A 16,931-nucleotide genomic window follows, 5' to 3' on the forward strand; every position below is an offset into this window, starting at 1 on the left:
GAAATGGGCAGTTGCTGCAAAGTTAGAAGCATATAATTTCTTTTACATAATTGATTTATAACACCTGTTAGCAACTAGAAGGGGTGTCCCAATACTTTTGTCCATATTGGGTGTGATCGAAAACCTAGTGAGCTCTCTACATAGACAGCATTTTACCTCATCATGTGCGCGCTCCCGAGAAGGAGGCTGTTCGAAATCCTAGATGCCTTAATATGCTCACTTGTAAGGTATCTAAAAACAAGAACGAGGGAGCATCCGATGCTGCCTTATCGATGAAGGCAATCCCAGCATTCAGTGCGGCACTGTTATTTTAAAACTTGAATAAATTATTATTGATTTTTAATTTGTATAAACTTGCACAAGTGTCATTTATTGGTAAATTCGGGCTTGTCGGTACACGGAGGAAGACGTTAGTTGACATGCTAGCTCGTTGTGCCACCCCATCCCATTGGTTTGAATGGCATGAGGCTAACTGTGTTAGCTTAGTTAGAGAACACTGATGGAATCGCTGTCTAAATAGTGCGTTCGAATAACCTGCCTTATAAGTCAATGACTCATTAGAATCCTCTCTACTTAGGCAGCTGCTTATGTAGGCAGTAAGACAGCGAGGCAGCTCACTAGGCTTTCGAACACACCCATTGTGTACATCAACATTTTAGAAAAGCCCCTGGATACGTCTCTACAATCTTTGCACTCGGCCACTTAAGGTTGGGCCACTCGAGGACATTCATGACTTTCCTGAAGCCACTCCAGTGTAGTTTTGGCTGTATGCTTCGGGATGTCTGAGTTGAATAGTGAACTCTTCTGACCAAGGCTATTCGATGCCCAACTTGTCTGGACAGCCTACTCTGTCCTGTTGATTAAGACTACTGTGGTCTTTGGAACAATCAAATCTTTAGATATGTTACACACTGATCGGCCATAACATTAAAACCACCTCCTTGTTTCTACAGTCATTGTCCATTTTATCAGCTCCACTTACCATATAGAAGCACTTTGTAGTTTTACAATTACTGACTGTAGTCCATCTGTTTCTCTGCATGCTTTTTTTTAGCCTGCTTTCACTCTGTTCTTTAATGGTCAGGACACCCCCACAGGACCACTGCAGAGCAGGTATTATTTAGGTGGTGGATCATTCTCAGCACTGCACTGACACTGACATGGTGGTGGTGTGTTAGTGTGTGTTGTGCTGGTATGAGTGAATCAGACACTAATTAAATACCGTGTCCACTCACTGTCAACTCTATTAGACACTCCTACCTAGTTGGTCCACCTTGTAGATGTAAAGTCAGAGACGATCGCTCATCTATTGCTGCTGTTTGAGTTGGTCATCTTTTAGACTTTAATCAGTGGTCACAGGACGCTGCCCACAGGGCGCTGTTGGCTGGATATTTTTGGTTGGTGGACTATTCTCAGTCCAGCAGGGACAGTGAGGTGTTTAAAAACTCCAGCAGCATTGCTGTGTCTTATCCACTCATACCAGCACAACACACACTGTGTCACTGCAGTGCTGAGAATGACCCACCACCCAAATAATACCTACTCTGTAGTGGTCCTGGGAGAGTCCTGACCATTGAAGAACAGCATGAAAGGGGGTTAACAAAGCATGCAGAGAAACAGGTGGACTACAGTCAGTAATTCTGGAACTACAAATTGCTTCTATATGGCATTGGTGTGCCTTTTTAGCCTACTGTGAGGAGTTCAGAGTCTATGTGAAGTCTTAGGTGATGTTTAAACCTAAGAACCTGAGGCTGTTCTACAGGTGTTCCACTGATATCTAACCACCATCTTCTTAACATTGTTGACATTTAAAACAGGTATTATTCTTGCACCTGAGGTCAAGCTGTTGCACCTTATGACTGTAAGCCACCTCATCATTATTTGTAATGAGCCCCACAGTTGTGACGTCATAGCAAGTTAAACGATCTGGCTGCTCTGATGTTTAAACACACTGCCATGTGTAAACAAGGTGAATAATGGGGGGCTTAGTACATAGCCCTGGGGTGTTCAAGTGCTGAGTGTGACAGTGAGATATGTTTTAAGATGCTTTGAAAGGTCTGTCATGTCAAACATAAAAGCCACTCCACCCTCCACGCTCTCTAGACCCTTTACAAAACACTTTAAAAGCAATACGCACAAAAATATAATGCATTTCTAATAAAAATATACTACATGGTAAAAAATAAAATAAAAATCATCCTATTCCAAAAGATGGAGTCCACCCCCACCCAAGCAGCATTACTCCTTTTCCTTCACTCTTCCATAAAAGTGTCAATAAACATTGTTCCAGTTTTCCAATTACTACAATTACTGACTGTAGTCCATCTGTTTCTCTGCATGCTTTGTTAGCCCCCTTTCATGCTGTTCTGCAATGGTCAAGACTCTGCCAGGACCACTACAGAGCAGGTATTATTTGGGTGGTGGATCATTCTCAGCACTGCAGTGACACTGACATGGTGGTGGTGTGTTAGTGTGTGTTGAGCTGGAATGAGTGGATAAGACACAGCAGCGCTCATGGAGTTTTGAAACACCTCACTGTCACTGCTGGACTGAGATAAGTTCACCAACCAAAAATATCCAGCCAACAGTGCCCCATGGGCAGAGTTCTGTGACCACTTATAAAGGTCTAGAAGATGACCAACTCAAACATCAGCAATAGATGAGCGATCTTCCTGACTTTACATCTACAAGGTGGACCAACTAAGTAGGAGTGTCTAATAGAGTGGACACAGTTTTTAAAAATTCCATCAGCATTGCTGTCTCTGATCCACTCATACCAGCACAACACACACTAACACACCACCACCATGTCAGTGTCAGTGCAGTGCTGAGAATGATCCACCACCTAAATAATACCTGCTCTGTGGTGGTCCTGTGGGGGTCCTGATCGTTAAAGAACAGAGTAAAAGGAGGTTAAAAAAGTATGTAGAGAAACAGATGGACTACAGTCAGTAATTGTGGAACTACTGTGCTTCTGTATGGTAAGTATGGTATATATGGTACATACAGTGTATCACAAAAGTGAGTACACCCCTCACATTTCTGCAGATATTTAAGTATATCTTTTCATGGGACAACACTGACAAAATGACACTTTGACACAATGAAAAGTAGTCTGTGTGCAGCTTATATAACAGTGTAAATTTATTCTTCCCTCAAAATAACTCAATATACAGCCATTAATGTCTAAACCACCAGCAACAAAAGTGAGTACACCCCTTAGTGAAAGTTCCTGAAGTGTCAATATTTTGTGTGGCCACCATTATTTCCCAGAACTGCCTTAACTCTCCTGGGCATGGAGTTTACCAGAGCTTCACAGGTTGCCACTGGAATGCTTTTCCACTCCTCCATGACGACATCACGGAGCTGGCGGATATTCGAGACTTTGCGCTCCTCCACCTTCCGCTTGAGGATGCCCCAGAGATGTTCTATTGGGTTTAGGTCTGGAGACATGCTTGGCCAGTCCATCACCTTTACCCTCAGCCTCTTCAATAAAGCAGTGGTCGTCTTAGAGGTGTGTTTGGGGTCATTATCATGCTGGAACACTGCCCTGCGACCCAGTTTCCAGAGGGAGGGGATCATGCTCTGCTTCAGTATTTCACAGTACATATTGGAGTTCATGTGCCCCTCAATGAAATGTAACTCCCCAACACCTGCTGCACTCATTCAGCCCCAGACCATGGCATTCCCACCACCATGCTTGACTGTAGGCATGACACACTTATCTTTGTACTCCTCACCTGATTGCCGCCACACATGCTTGAGACCATCTGAACCAAACAAATTAATCTTGGTCTCATCAGACCATAGGACATGGTTCCGGTAATCCATGTCCTTTGTTGACATGTCTTCAGCAAACTGTTTGCGGGCTTTCTTGTGTAGAGACTTCAGAAGAGGCTTCCTTCTGGGGTGACAGCCATGCAGACCAATTTGATGTAGTGTGCGGTGTATGGTCTGAGCACTGACAGGCTGACCCCCTACCTTTTCAATCTCTGCAGCAATGCTGACAGCACTCCTGCGCCTATCTTTCAAAGACAGCAGTTGGATGTGACGCTGAGCACGTGCACTCAGCTTCTTTGGACGACCAACGCGAGGTCTCTTCTGAGTGGACCCTGCTCTTTTAAAACGCTGGATGATCTTGGCCACTGTGCTGCAGCTCAGTTTCAGGGTGTTGGCAATCTTCTTGTAGCCTTGGCCATCTTCATGTAGTGCAACAATTCATCTTTTAAGATCCTCAGAGAGTTCTTTGCCATGAGGTGCCATGTTGGAACTTTCAGTGACCAGTATGAGAGAGTGTGAGAGATGTACTACTAAATTGAACACACCTGCTCCCTATGCACACCTGAGACCTAGTAACACTAACGAGTCACATGACATTTTGGAGGGAAAATGACAAGCAGTGCTCAATTTGGACATTTAGGGGTGTAGTCTCTTAGGGGTGTACTCACTTTTGTTGCCAGTGGTTTAGACAATAATGGCTGTATATTGAGTTATTTTGAGGGAAGAATAAATTTACACTGTTATATAAGCTGCACACAGACTACTTTTCATTGTGTCAAAGTGTCATTTTGTCAGTGTTGTCCCATGAAAAGATATACTTAAATATCTGCAGAAATGTGAGGGGTGTACTCACTTTTGTGATACACTGTATATATAATTGTCACATGTAACTAATGTTAACACATGCTGACGCTAGCGACTCTTGTTGTTCACGAGTCATTTTTTTGCGAGTCATGAGTCGAGTCCGAGTCATTTGAAACGAGTCCGAGTCGAGTCTGAAGTCTACAATATTCAGACAATACAGTATACAGTATACATTATAGTATACATTATACAAAATAATAAGCAGACAGTGTGCAAATTATAACGTGTCATCAGTGGAGGGCATTGCACAACAAACTCAACAGATGGTATAGATTACCTGTGAGCATTTGTGCTGCTGTTACAGATGTTAGTTTATCCAAAAAGCAAGCATGGATCAAGAATTGGTAATAAGAGGACGTTCTCTTTCCTCTACAACTTGACACGTCCATGGATATTAACATGGTTTGTGCTGAAAAATCTATATTTGGTTCTAGCTGGTTTGGAACCTATAGTATTTTTATTAAAAAAAAAAAGTACAGTTCAAAATTAGATGCATAAACTGGACACTGGTATAAAAAAAAAAGCTGTAGGTTAAACTACTTTTAGGATAAATAAACTTTTAAATGCTTATTTTAGTGCACAAATGATTTATTTGTGCAATTTGACATATTAAAACTACTGCAAAGTCATAGATTTAAATTAAATAAATTATATAATCTAACATTCACCAAAAAACAATGTCTACTGCAGAGGAACTTATTTTATTATTATTTTTTTAACGATAATATTCATTACCAGTAAAACCTTGAGGAGAAGTGGTAAGAGGATGACCTCCAGCAAGGCTCACGGCTAATGGAGGATGAGGGATTTCCTCAAGCGTATACAACACACCCAATTTCCTCAAACCGAAGAGCATTTACAGCAATTAGCTGGCGTTATTCTTCAACTAACACCCCTACAGCACCCTACCGGGGTCAGTCCCACTGGATTATGAGTATATACATCCTCTTCAGCAAAGAGAAAAAGTCTTTAACATGAAAGCAAATATAGGCACCCATAGGGACATATGTACATGTTCTCTGACACTTGACTGACTGTCATCACCTCTGCAAACACCCAACACTCACAGCATTAACACTTCAAAGTCACTTCTATGCACTCAGACAGGAAGTCTGGATTATCTCAGGGTGAAGTGTTTCTTCCATCCTGAACTTTCAGTAGGGCTTTCAGGCAAAAACAATAGTTGTGGTTATTAATAGCGGGCAGTTACACCACTGGCTGGTCAGTGTGTATTTAATTTTTATAAGGTAACACTTGGAAAATAAATAAATATATACAGACTGACCCCAAAACATGCATGAAAGCGCCTATTTCATAAGAGCACATTAGGGTCAGGGAAATATTAAACGTCGGGCTAACCAATCATTTATCACCACTTTACGCTATTTAGGGTCATGGTGGGTCTGATTGATTGGGCCAAAATCGCCAGTCCATCACAGGGCACACACTTAGGACTTAGGAACTCCACACAGAAAGGACCCTGGTCGCACGGCCAGGGAATCGAACCCAGACCCATCTCGCTGTGTGGACACAGCACTACTCACTGTGATATCAAGCCATTTTCAATGTCATAATGCAATTCCATGACCGCATGGCCGCTCCTCGCTCTCCCCACTTAGAGGCGTGCAGTCGGCAGTCGCTACCCGATTTCCACCCATCCGTGATGAAACCACCACTCACACAGGCAAACCACCACTCACACAGGCAAACCACCACTCACACAGGCAAACCACCACACACAGGCAACACATCAACTCACACAGGCAAACCCCCTCCAAACACAGGCAAACCAACACACACAGGCAACACATCAGCTCACACAGGCAAACCACCACTCACACAGGCAACCCAACAACTCACACAGGCAAACAAACACACACAGACAACACATCAACTCACACAGGCAAACCACCACTTACACAGACAACACAACAACTCACACAAGCAAACCGCCACTCACACAGACAACACAACTACTCACACAGGCAAACCACCACTCACACAGACAGCACAACTACTCACACAGGCAAACCACCACTCACACAGGCAACACAAAAACTCACACAGGCAACACAAAAACTCACACAGGCAACACAACAACTCACACAGGCAACACAACAACTCACACAGACAAACCCCCTCCAAACACAGGCAAACCACCACTTACACAGACAACACAACAATTCACACAGGCAAACCCCCTCCAAACACAGGCAAACAAACACACACAGACAACACATCAACTCACAGGCAAACCACCACTTACACAGACAACACAACAACTCACACAAGCAAACCGCCACTCACACAGACAACACAACTACTCACACAGGCAAACCACCACTCACACAGACAGCACAACTACTCACACAGGCAAACCACCACTCACACAGACAGCACAACTACTCACAAAGGCAAACCACCACTCACACAGGCAACACAAAAACTCACACAGGCAACACAACAACTCACACAGACAAACCCCCTCCAAACACAGGCAAACCACCACTTACACATACAACACAACAATTCACACAGGCAACACAACAACTCACACAGGTAAACCTCCACTCACACAGGCAAACCACAAACGCTTACACAAACAACACAACAATTCACACAGGCAACACAACAACTCACACAGGCAACATAACTCACACAGGCAAAACCCCCTTCAAGAGTTGTGCACATCAGGGTCAGGGAAATATTAAACGTCGGGCTAACCTAGTCGTTTCCGATTCATTCATTCATTCATTCAGTCTGTTTTATCACCACTTTATGCTATTTAGGGTCATGGTGGGTTTGATTCATTGGGCCAAAAACAGGGAACACCCTAGACAGATCGCCAGTCCATCACAGGGCACACAAACACATACACTTAAAGCACTTCGGACAGTTTGTATTAGCTCAAGTTCGCCTGACTGCATGTCTTTGAAAGAAACTCATGAGGACACAGGGAGAACACACAAACTCCAGACAGAAAGGACCCTGGTCGCATAGCCAGGGAATCAAACTCAGACCCAACTTGCTGTAAGGGGACAGCGCTACCTCTGAGGGGAGCCACAGATCTCCCATCCCCTATGAGATGTGCATTCACTAGCCGATTTCCACCCATCAGTGATATACACCGATCAGCCATAACATTAAAACCACCTCCTTGTTTCTACACTTACTGTCCATTTTATCAGCTCCACTTACCATACAGAAGCACTTTGCAGTTCTACAATTACTGATTGTAGTCCATATGTTTCTCTACATACCTTTTTAGCCTGCTTTCACATTGTTCTTAAATGGTCAGGACCCCCACAGGAGGACCACAGAGTAGCTATTATTTGGGTGGTGGATCATTCACAGCACTGCAGTCATACTGACATGGTGGTGGTGTGTTAGTGTGTGTTGTGCTGGTATGAGTGGATAAAACACGGCAATGCTAATGGAGTTTTTAAACACCTCACTGTCACTGCTGGACTGAGAATAGTCCACCAATCAAAAATATCCAGCCAACAGCACCCCAAGGGCAGCGTCCTGTGACCACTGATGAAGGTCTAGAACTCTAGATGACCAACTCAAACAGCAGCAATAGATGAGCGATCGTCTCTGACTTTACATCTACAAGGTGGTAGGAGTGTCTAATAGAGTGGACAGTGAGTGGACACAGTATTTAAAAACTCCAGCAGTGCTGCTGTGTCTGATCCACTCATACCAGCACAACACACACTAACATACCACCACCATGTCAGTGTCACTGCAGTGCTGAGAATGATCCACCGCCTAAATAATACCTGCTCTGTGGTGGTCCTGTGGGGGTCCTGACCATTGAAGAACAGGGTGAAAGCAGGTTAAAAAGGTAAAAACAAGGACATGGTTTTAATGTTATGGCTGATCAGTGTATGAACTATTACATATTAACGGATAATATAATTCATTAAATCATTTCTATTTTTTTCTTATTAATGTTGATGATTTATTTGCTTGTGTTCAGTAAACTGATTCTGAATCGTATTTGAGTCATACAGAAGCTTCCCTCGCTCTGGTTCACTTCCTGTCGCTCTCTTATCACTGAGCTTCATCTGTAAAATATTGGACAATAGCAGGAAGGAAGGAAGCCTGGAAGCACCTACAATGCCACGTAAGGAAATCGACACACAAGTCTCCTCACATTCACTGAACACGTGCTTTCTGAGCAAGCGTACACACACACACACACACACACACACACACACACACACACACACACAAGCAAATGCACAAAACCACACAGGCAAATGCAGACACACAGAGGCCAGAAACATACGGGCAAATACAAGGGCAACCACACAGGCAAGCCCCACCACACACACACACACACAGGGGCAAACACAGAGAGCCAAAAACACAGGCAAATACAAGGGTAACCACACAGGCAAGCCCCACCACACACACACACACACACACACACACACACACACACACGGGCAAACAAACGCAGCAAACATAGACACACACAGGCAAATACAAGGGCAACCACACCTCCAAACCTTCCTGCACACACACACACACAAACAAAAGCAATTGCACTGACCTACAAACACACAAAGACAAAGGCAACCTCACAGGCAAACCCCACTGCACAAACACATGCACCATGTGCATATACAGACCGAGCACACAAAACAAACGCAGCAAACACAGACACACAGAGGCACACTCAAACACACACAAAAACCACCAACTCACATAGGAAACACAACTACTCACACAGGCAAACCCCTACTCTTACACAGTCAAACCACTACTCTCACACAGGCAAACACCTTACACACAGGCAAACCCCTACTCTCACACAGTAAAACCACTACTCTCACACAGGCAACACACCCACACACACAAAAGCAACTGCACCGACCTACAAACACAGACACACAGAGGCGAGCCCCACCACACACAGGGGTAAACAAACGCAGCAAACATAGACACACACAGGCAAATACAAGGGCAACCACACCACCAAACCTTCCTGCACACACACACACACAAAAGCAATTGCACTGACCTACAAACACAGACACACAGAGGCACAAACACACAAAGACAAAGGCAACCACACAGGCAAACCCCACTGCACAAACACACACAAGAAATATACATATACATGCATATACAGACCGAACACACAAAACAAACGCAGCAAACACAGACAGAGGCACAAAAACACGGACAAAGACAAAGGCAACCACACAGGCACCAGACCACCCACCCCACTCAGAGAGGCAAACTCAAACAAACAGGAAAACCACCAACTAACACAGGCAACACAACAACTTACACAGGCAACACAACAACTTACACAGGCAATACAATAACTCACACAGACAAACCACCTTTCAAACAGGCAACACAACAACTCCTACACAGTCAAACCACCACTCTCACACAGGTAACACAACAACTCACAGGCAAACCCCTACTCTCACACAGTTAAACTCCTACTCTTACACAGTTAAACCGCTACTCACACACAGGCAAACCCCTACTCTTACACAGGCAAACCCCTACTCTGACACAATCAAACCCCTACTCTCACACAGACAAACCCCTACACACAGGCAAACCCCTACTCTCACACAGTCAAACACCTACACAGTCAAACCCCTGCACACAGGCAAACCCCTACTCTCACACAGTCAAACCCCTACTCTCACAGTCAAACCTTTACACAAACAAACCCCTACTCTCACACAGTCAAACACCTACACACAGTCAAACCCCTGCACACAGGCAAACCCCTACTCTCACACAGGCAAACCCCTACACACAGGCAAACCCCTACTCTCACACAGTCAAACCCTTACTCATACACAGTCAAACCCTATTCTTTTTCTGCATATCCCAGCTCATTTGGAAGCCGGGGTCAGTGCGCAGAACCATTGTATGGCACCCCTGGAGCAAAGAGGGTTAAGGGCCTTACTCAAGGGCTCAAAAGTGACTCAATGCCTTACATATACATTCACTACATGCAATTCAATTAATGCCTTGATCAAGTGGTGGGAGTCCAGGCCAACACATTGAAAGAAAATGCATTTATTAATAAAAAAAAAAGGGTTGTGAGGTGTACTTACTTTCTCTCTGTTTCTGGCGTGGACACCACACTGTCAAAGCCCAGTGACTCCTGTGGACAAGAACAATCCTGTACTTAATAATGTCAAGTAAAAAGTAAAAGTAATCATAATATGTGCATCAAAAATTACTGTATTCTGTATTCACAATGCATTTCTTCACTGGGTTTCTTTTTTCATACCAGCATATTTAGCTTTTTTTAGCACGTTAAATTTTTGCCGCTTACACCACCCCACTCCTGCTGTTTCTTTGCAGAGAGTCATATTATGCCTTACATATACATTCACTACATGCAATTAATGCCTTGATCAAGTGGTGAGAGTTACTATTACAATGACAAGGAGGAGAAATCCTGTCAGGGCTGTCAGTTTAGCGCCCAGCCAAGCTAGCAGCACTACTGAGATTCAAACCTACCTTATTAGACTGGTATGCCATGAGTGCCTGTCTAAAGCTAATGTGTTTTTTCTATATGTTTTACCCTGTATATAAGCATGTGGTAGTCCAATGCCAGGTCAAAATGATTCTGTGGGCATTTATAGAGGGTATAAGAGGGTGAATCTTGCCAAGCACACCAAACATGCCACTGCTAACAGATTCTTATTGTGTAGCTAACATGCTAGATTCTGATCATTACATACCTGGTTTTCAGAGCATACATGGAGGGAACTGAAGTCTGTGTTCTCCTGGAACAGAAATAGAAAAAGAAAGAAATGAAGATATATGTTATATACACTATATGGCCAAAAGTATTTGGACACCTGGCCATAAGCATGGACATCCTATTTCAAAAAGTGAATAGTATTGTGATGTGATGATCCAGTTCATTTGAAAGCTGTGGGGCTTAGTGGAGCTGAGATCAGGGCTCTGTGCCTCATGTCTTTATAGACCTTGCTTTGTACACAGGGGCACAATCTTGCTGAAACAGGAAAGAGCCTTCCCTAAACTGTTACTTCAAAGTTGAAACCATGTAATTTATTTTATAAAACACATTCATTTAATAATTAGAATGGGTCACCCAATGTTTTATCCACAGTGTATAAACCATTAACAACAATAATGAAAGTAAACTACACGTTGACACACATGCGTTCAACCCCATCAAATGATGCAGGAAATCCTGATCGACCTGTAAAGCTACATGCTAATTTGCTGTTTTTTTAAGGAAATGAAACATATAAAGAAAACCTACTAGAAAAGCAACATAATTGCATGTAACTGCCAGTTTTAGACAACCTTGTAACCTTAAAAATACTAACAACTCCAGAGTAATTTTAAGCCAATAAAAAACAGCCACCTGGATTTGGATTATCAACAATCTATGAGTGCACAATAAAAACAAAGCACTCGTCTAAAAGAATTGATTGATACGACTTAGTTCCGAGTTGGTATTGGAACCGATGGGAATGTCAAAGTATGCATATTTATTCTTAACAACAAATACACCAACATACAAAATTTTAAAATACCAAATAGATAAAAATTTTAGCAAGCAATTAGCAACCCTAACCCTAACCTCCCCCACCCCCCCTTTTTAAAAAACTTTCTGGAATCCCCTCAGCACAGGCTATGATATTATGCTTACGCTTTCAGCAACAATGACAAAACGTATTGTGTTCTCGATTATGGAAATTTAATGAATCCATGATGAAGGTATAAATCATGATATTTTATGATTTTGGTTCATGTAGTGGGTTTACTTCTGGTGAACTTGTGGTGGGACCTTCCTCACCTTGGTGTACTTCAACAGGATCTGCATCAACAACTGAATCTGACCTTTGCAGTTTTGTGGTGGGCAAATCAAATGTCTCCATTCTCGAAGACCCAATGTATGTATAGGCAGTTTAAAAAAAATCAATATGACATCACACGAAATTACCTATACGCTAATAGCGTATGGATTTTCCCACCCCCCCTTGTGTCATTCTTTTTTAATCTTCTCAATTAAATGCAATGGGACCCCCCCTCTAGGCTCACCGAGGTCCCCTGGTTGAGAATCACTGTGCTAGATGACAAATATGTTGTTGGTTGTCGTAAATGTTAAGTAGAAACAGTTAAAAGCAGGACAAGCACCATAAATACAGTATCAGGTCTCAAAATTTAGGACAATTCCTACTTGAGATTGAAGCTGCGTCTGAAATCACATACTTCCATACTGAACAGCATGCAAAAGCAGTATGTGGGAGCGGGTTGTGTGTCCGAATACGTAGTATTCATTAAACAGTACGCGAAAAGTGTTTACTGTTATTGCTTTGTTTACATTGTTTTATCTACTATTATTATTATAGTTTTTCTTCCCCTTTTTCTCCCACTTTAGCGCATTCAATTACTGCCCGTCAATCATCCTCTCACTAATGCTGGTCCCCGCTCCTGATTGGGAAGAACGAGGCCGCCCCACACCCCCTCCGACATGTGCGCAGCAATCGAACATCTTATCACCTACACATGACGAATGCAGTGCAGTACAGCACTTTGTACGGAGAGCCACACCCTCTACCGCACTCCTTTCCCATCTCCGTGCAGGCGCCACCAACAGCTAGCAGAGGTCGTAATCGCACTAGTCTGAGAGAGAGTCCATATCCGGCTTAATCCCACCCCTCTCTGAACAACAGGCCAATCGTTACAATGTATTTGAGATCTCAGCTCTGGTGTATAGCGTGTGTTTTTTTTACTGCTGCGCCACCTGAGCGGCTATTATAGTTAAATAAAACAAAAAGTGGGGCTTTAACGGTGGCGATATGACATCATGCATCACGTGGCGTTGGTAAGCTGGCAGACGTAGTACGTTTGACGTTGCATGCATACTGCACACTTGCGTACTGAAAGAGCTTACTGCTTTACCGGCTGAGCAGTGCGCACTGCCTTGATTTTAGTGCGCACTGTTTAAGTATGAGATTTCGGACGCAGCCTGTTAAAAATGTGTGTGGTACTGTGTGGCATGCTACAACTGGTAGCACATTTCTCTGTGTGTCATAGCTCTCGATAGAAATCTGATGGTGGTCGATAAAAAGAAGCAATCAGTGGCTTTACAGTTGTCGGAGGGGGCATGTGCTAACCTGTTGCTAACCAGTCAGTGTGAATGTAGTGTATACAGCAAATGAACTGCTATGGGATAACTGGAATTGACTGCATTCGAAAAGAGGGGGGCATATTGCTCTGAGTTGCTTAATATGAAATAAAACATGACAAAATATTACATGTTTTAACTAATCAACTATTGTGTTTTGCACATATATGCTCATTCCAACACATTCCAAAAACCCTGGGACAGGGGCATGTTTAGCACTTTTCCTTTTATCAACATCCTATAATCATTTGGGAAATACAGACACCAACTGTTGCATTTCTAACAGGGACTTTCTGCCATTCTTGGCTGATAGAAGACTGACCAACAGTTTGGGGTCTTTGGCACCATATACTTCTCATCAAACTGCAGGCAGGCCAGACTAGCACTAGGCCCTGTGTTAGATTTGATTAATTTGATCTATTTCCATGCTGGTATGGAAGGAGTTCATTGGACTTATGGCATTATCAATGTCATTGTCAAAAATTATATTAATAACATTATTACCAACCTAGTTCCAAATAAGTTGAGACAGTCAGTAAAATGCAAATAAAAACACAAAGCAACAGATGTTTGGATTTTCAGATATTCAGTAGTGTCTTTCTTATATATAACCGGCACGGTGGCTCTGTCACCTCACAGCAAAAAGGTACTGGGTTCGAATTCCTGGGGGAGTGGTCTGGGTTCTTTCTGTTTGGAGTTTGCATGCTATCCCAGTGTCTGTGTGGGTTTCCTCCCACAGTGGATTTTCTGCCATTCTTGGTTAATAGAACACTGCTCAACAGTTTGGGGTCTTTGGCGCCATACTGCTCATCAAACTGCTCCATGTTTACATAGAAATAAAGTTCTAGACTGCAGGCAGGCCAGACTAGTATTAGACCCATTGTTAGATTTGATTAATTTGATCTATTTCTATGCTGGTAGTGCAGGAGTTCATGGGACTGATGGCAATGTCACTGTCAATGTCAATATTAAAAATGCACATTTATTATTAACAAAAAATACAAAATGTACCATATGTTAAAATACCAAATGCATATCAAATTTCAGCATGCGATTATAGAATATAATAGAATATATAATCAGTTTAGGGTCTTTGGCACCATATAGTGCTCATCAAAGTGCTCTACGTTCACAAAGAAAGAAAGTTCTAGACAGCAGGAAGGCCAGACTAGCACTAGACCCATTGTTGCAGTGGCGCATCCAACTTGTGGCCGTCCATCTCAGATATGCTTAAGTCCTTACATTTGTAGATGCAGCACAAACTGCGTTTACCAACAAGCGTGTTCTAAAAAAATTCCCATGCACTTATATTAATTATAAAAGCATTTTGGTTTTCAATGCAGTGCGGCAGAGGGATTTAACGCCACAAACAAATATTACTGGTTTTCAGCTTTGACCTTGCCCAGTTTCTCTACATCTTTTAATAATGATGTGAACTTTAGAATAATGTGTTACCTGTGGAAAGTTCCAAAACAGGTATTTCACAAATGTCCCAATCTAACATGGTCCCTGTGTTAACGTTTTTGGAATGTGTTGCAGGCGTCAAATTAAAAATCAGTTATTTATCCCTCACTCTCTCACTTTCTATCCTAATCAGGGTCGCGGGGGATTCTGGAGCCTATTCCAGGTCTCAACTGGCACAAGGCAAACAGAAACACCCTGGACAGGGAGCTAGTCCATCGCAGGGCAGACACACAGACACACCTTAACACACGCTCCCACACACACACACACATCTAAGGGCAATTTTAGTATCTCCAATTAACCTGACTGCATGTCTTTGGACTGTGGGAGGAAACCGGAGCACCCAGAGAAAACCCACACAGACACACTCCACCTAGGAATCGAACCCAGGACCTTCCTGCAGTGAGGTGACAGTGCTACCCACCGAGCCACTGTGCCGGTTTTATATAATAAATAAAACTACTAAATATCTGAATATCCAAATTTCTATTGCTTTGTGTTTTTATTTGCATTTTACTGACTGTCCCAAATTATTTGGAACTAGGTTGGTAATAATGTTATTGATATAATGTATGGGTTTACCAACATTTATTTTTACATTGTTTACGTTTTTGGCATTTAGTAGATGCTTTTATCCAAAGCAACTTACAGTATACATTCTGAGCAATTGAGGGTTAAGGGCCTTGCTCAAAGGCCCAACAGTGGCAACCTGGAAATGGTGGGGCTTAAACCGGCAACCTTTTGATTACTAGTCCAGTACCTTAACCACTAGGCTACAACTTACAATTATCACTATATACAGTTCAAGCAATTGAGTGTTAAGGGTCTTGCTCAGGGGCTCAATAGTGACAACTTGGCAATGGTGGGGCGTTAACTGGCAACCTTATGATTACATGTCCAGTACCTTAACCTCTGAGTTACCACTGCCCTCAACCTGATCTAAAAATATAAAATCTATTATAGGTCTCGTCTCTTATACAGACAGGTGAGAAGGAGCAAACATGAAGATGCTGTGGGAGAAGCATTCCATCACCAAGGTTTGGGTTCACTTGTCCTCTAAAAGGACAGTGTTGCTGTAATTCAGTACAAACACAATGACATTTCTCAATACTGTTCTATTAGCATTTAGCTACCAGCAAATACCCAGTCAGTGGCAGATTACAAAAGCTGCTGGCCGCTCCATCTGATCTTTAGCTGCTTTATTTACATTCAGCCTCCCATATGTCAGTTAGCAGAACCAGCGTATTCGAAAACTGTGGGGTTGGTGTTTATTCTTCCATCCTTTATTTCAGTAAAACACCCACAGATGGACGATTTTCCCTCTCTGTCTTTATTGTTACTGTTTATTTACTTGCTTTGTGCCTACTATAAACCAAACGTCAGGATTGGAAGAGCGGATTTAGCTTTTCTTTGTAGTCGCTATGACAGAAATGTATGATTATCCAAAGAGCAGAGTTGGTGCAAGCTAAAAAGATTAAAAGCTAGACGTCATTCACAGAAGGGCTACACTATATTGCCAAAAGTATTCACTCACCCATCCAAATCATTGAATTCAAGTGTTCCAATCACGTCCATGGACACAGGTGTATAAAACCAAGCACCTAGGCATGCAGACTGCTTTTAGAAACATTTGTGAAAGAATGGGTCGCTCACAGGAGCTCAG

General features: G+C 42.7%; 1 protein-coding gene across 1 annotated transcript in view; it reads right to left on the minus strand.

Moving 5' to 3' along the window:
- The window catches only part of sash1a (SAM and SH3 domain containing 1a), a 515,589-nt gene that overhangs the window by 58,572 nt on the left and 440,086 nt on the right, over positions 1-16,931 (minus strand). The window contains exons 3-4 of the mRNA XM_063001943.1: positions 11,379-11,423; positions 10,743-10,792 (exon numbers count right to left, since the gene is read on the minus strand). Of these exons, the coding sequence (XP_062858013.1) occupies positions 10,743-10,792; positions 11,379-11,423 (95 nt within the window). The remainder of the gene's footprint in view (positions 1-10,742; positions 10,793-11,378; positions 11,424-16,931) is intronic.

The sequence above is a fragment of the Trichomycterus rosablanca genome, chromosome 9 (genome assembly GCF_030014385.1).
Source record: "Trichomycterus rosablanca isolate fTriRos1 chromosome 9, fTriRos1.hap1, whole genome shotgun sequence".
NCBI lineage: Eukaryota > Metazoa > Chordata > Actinopteri > Siluriformes > Trichomycteridae > Trichomycterus > Trichomycterus rosablanca.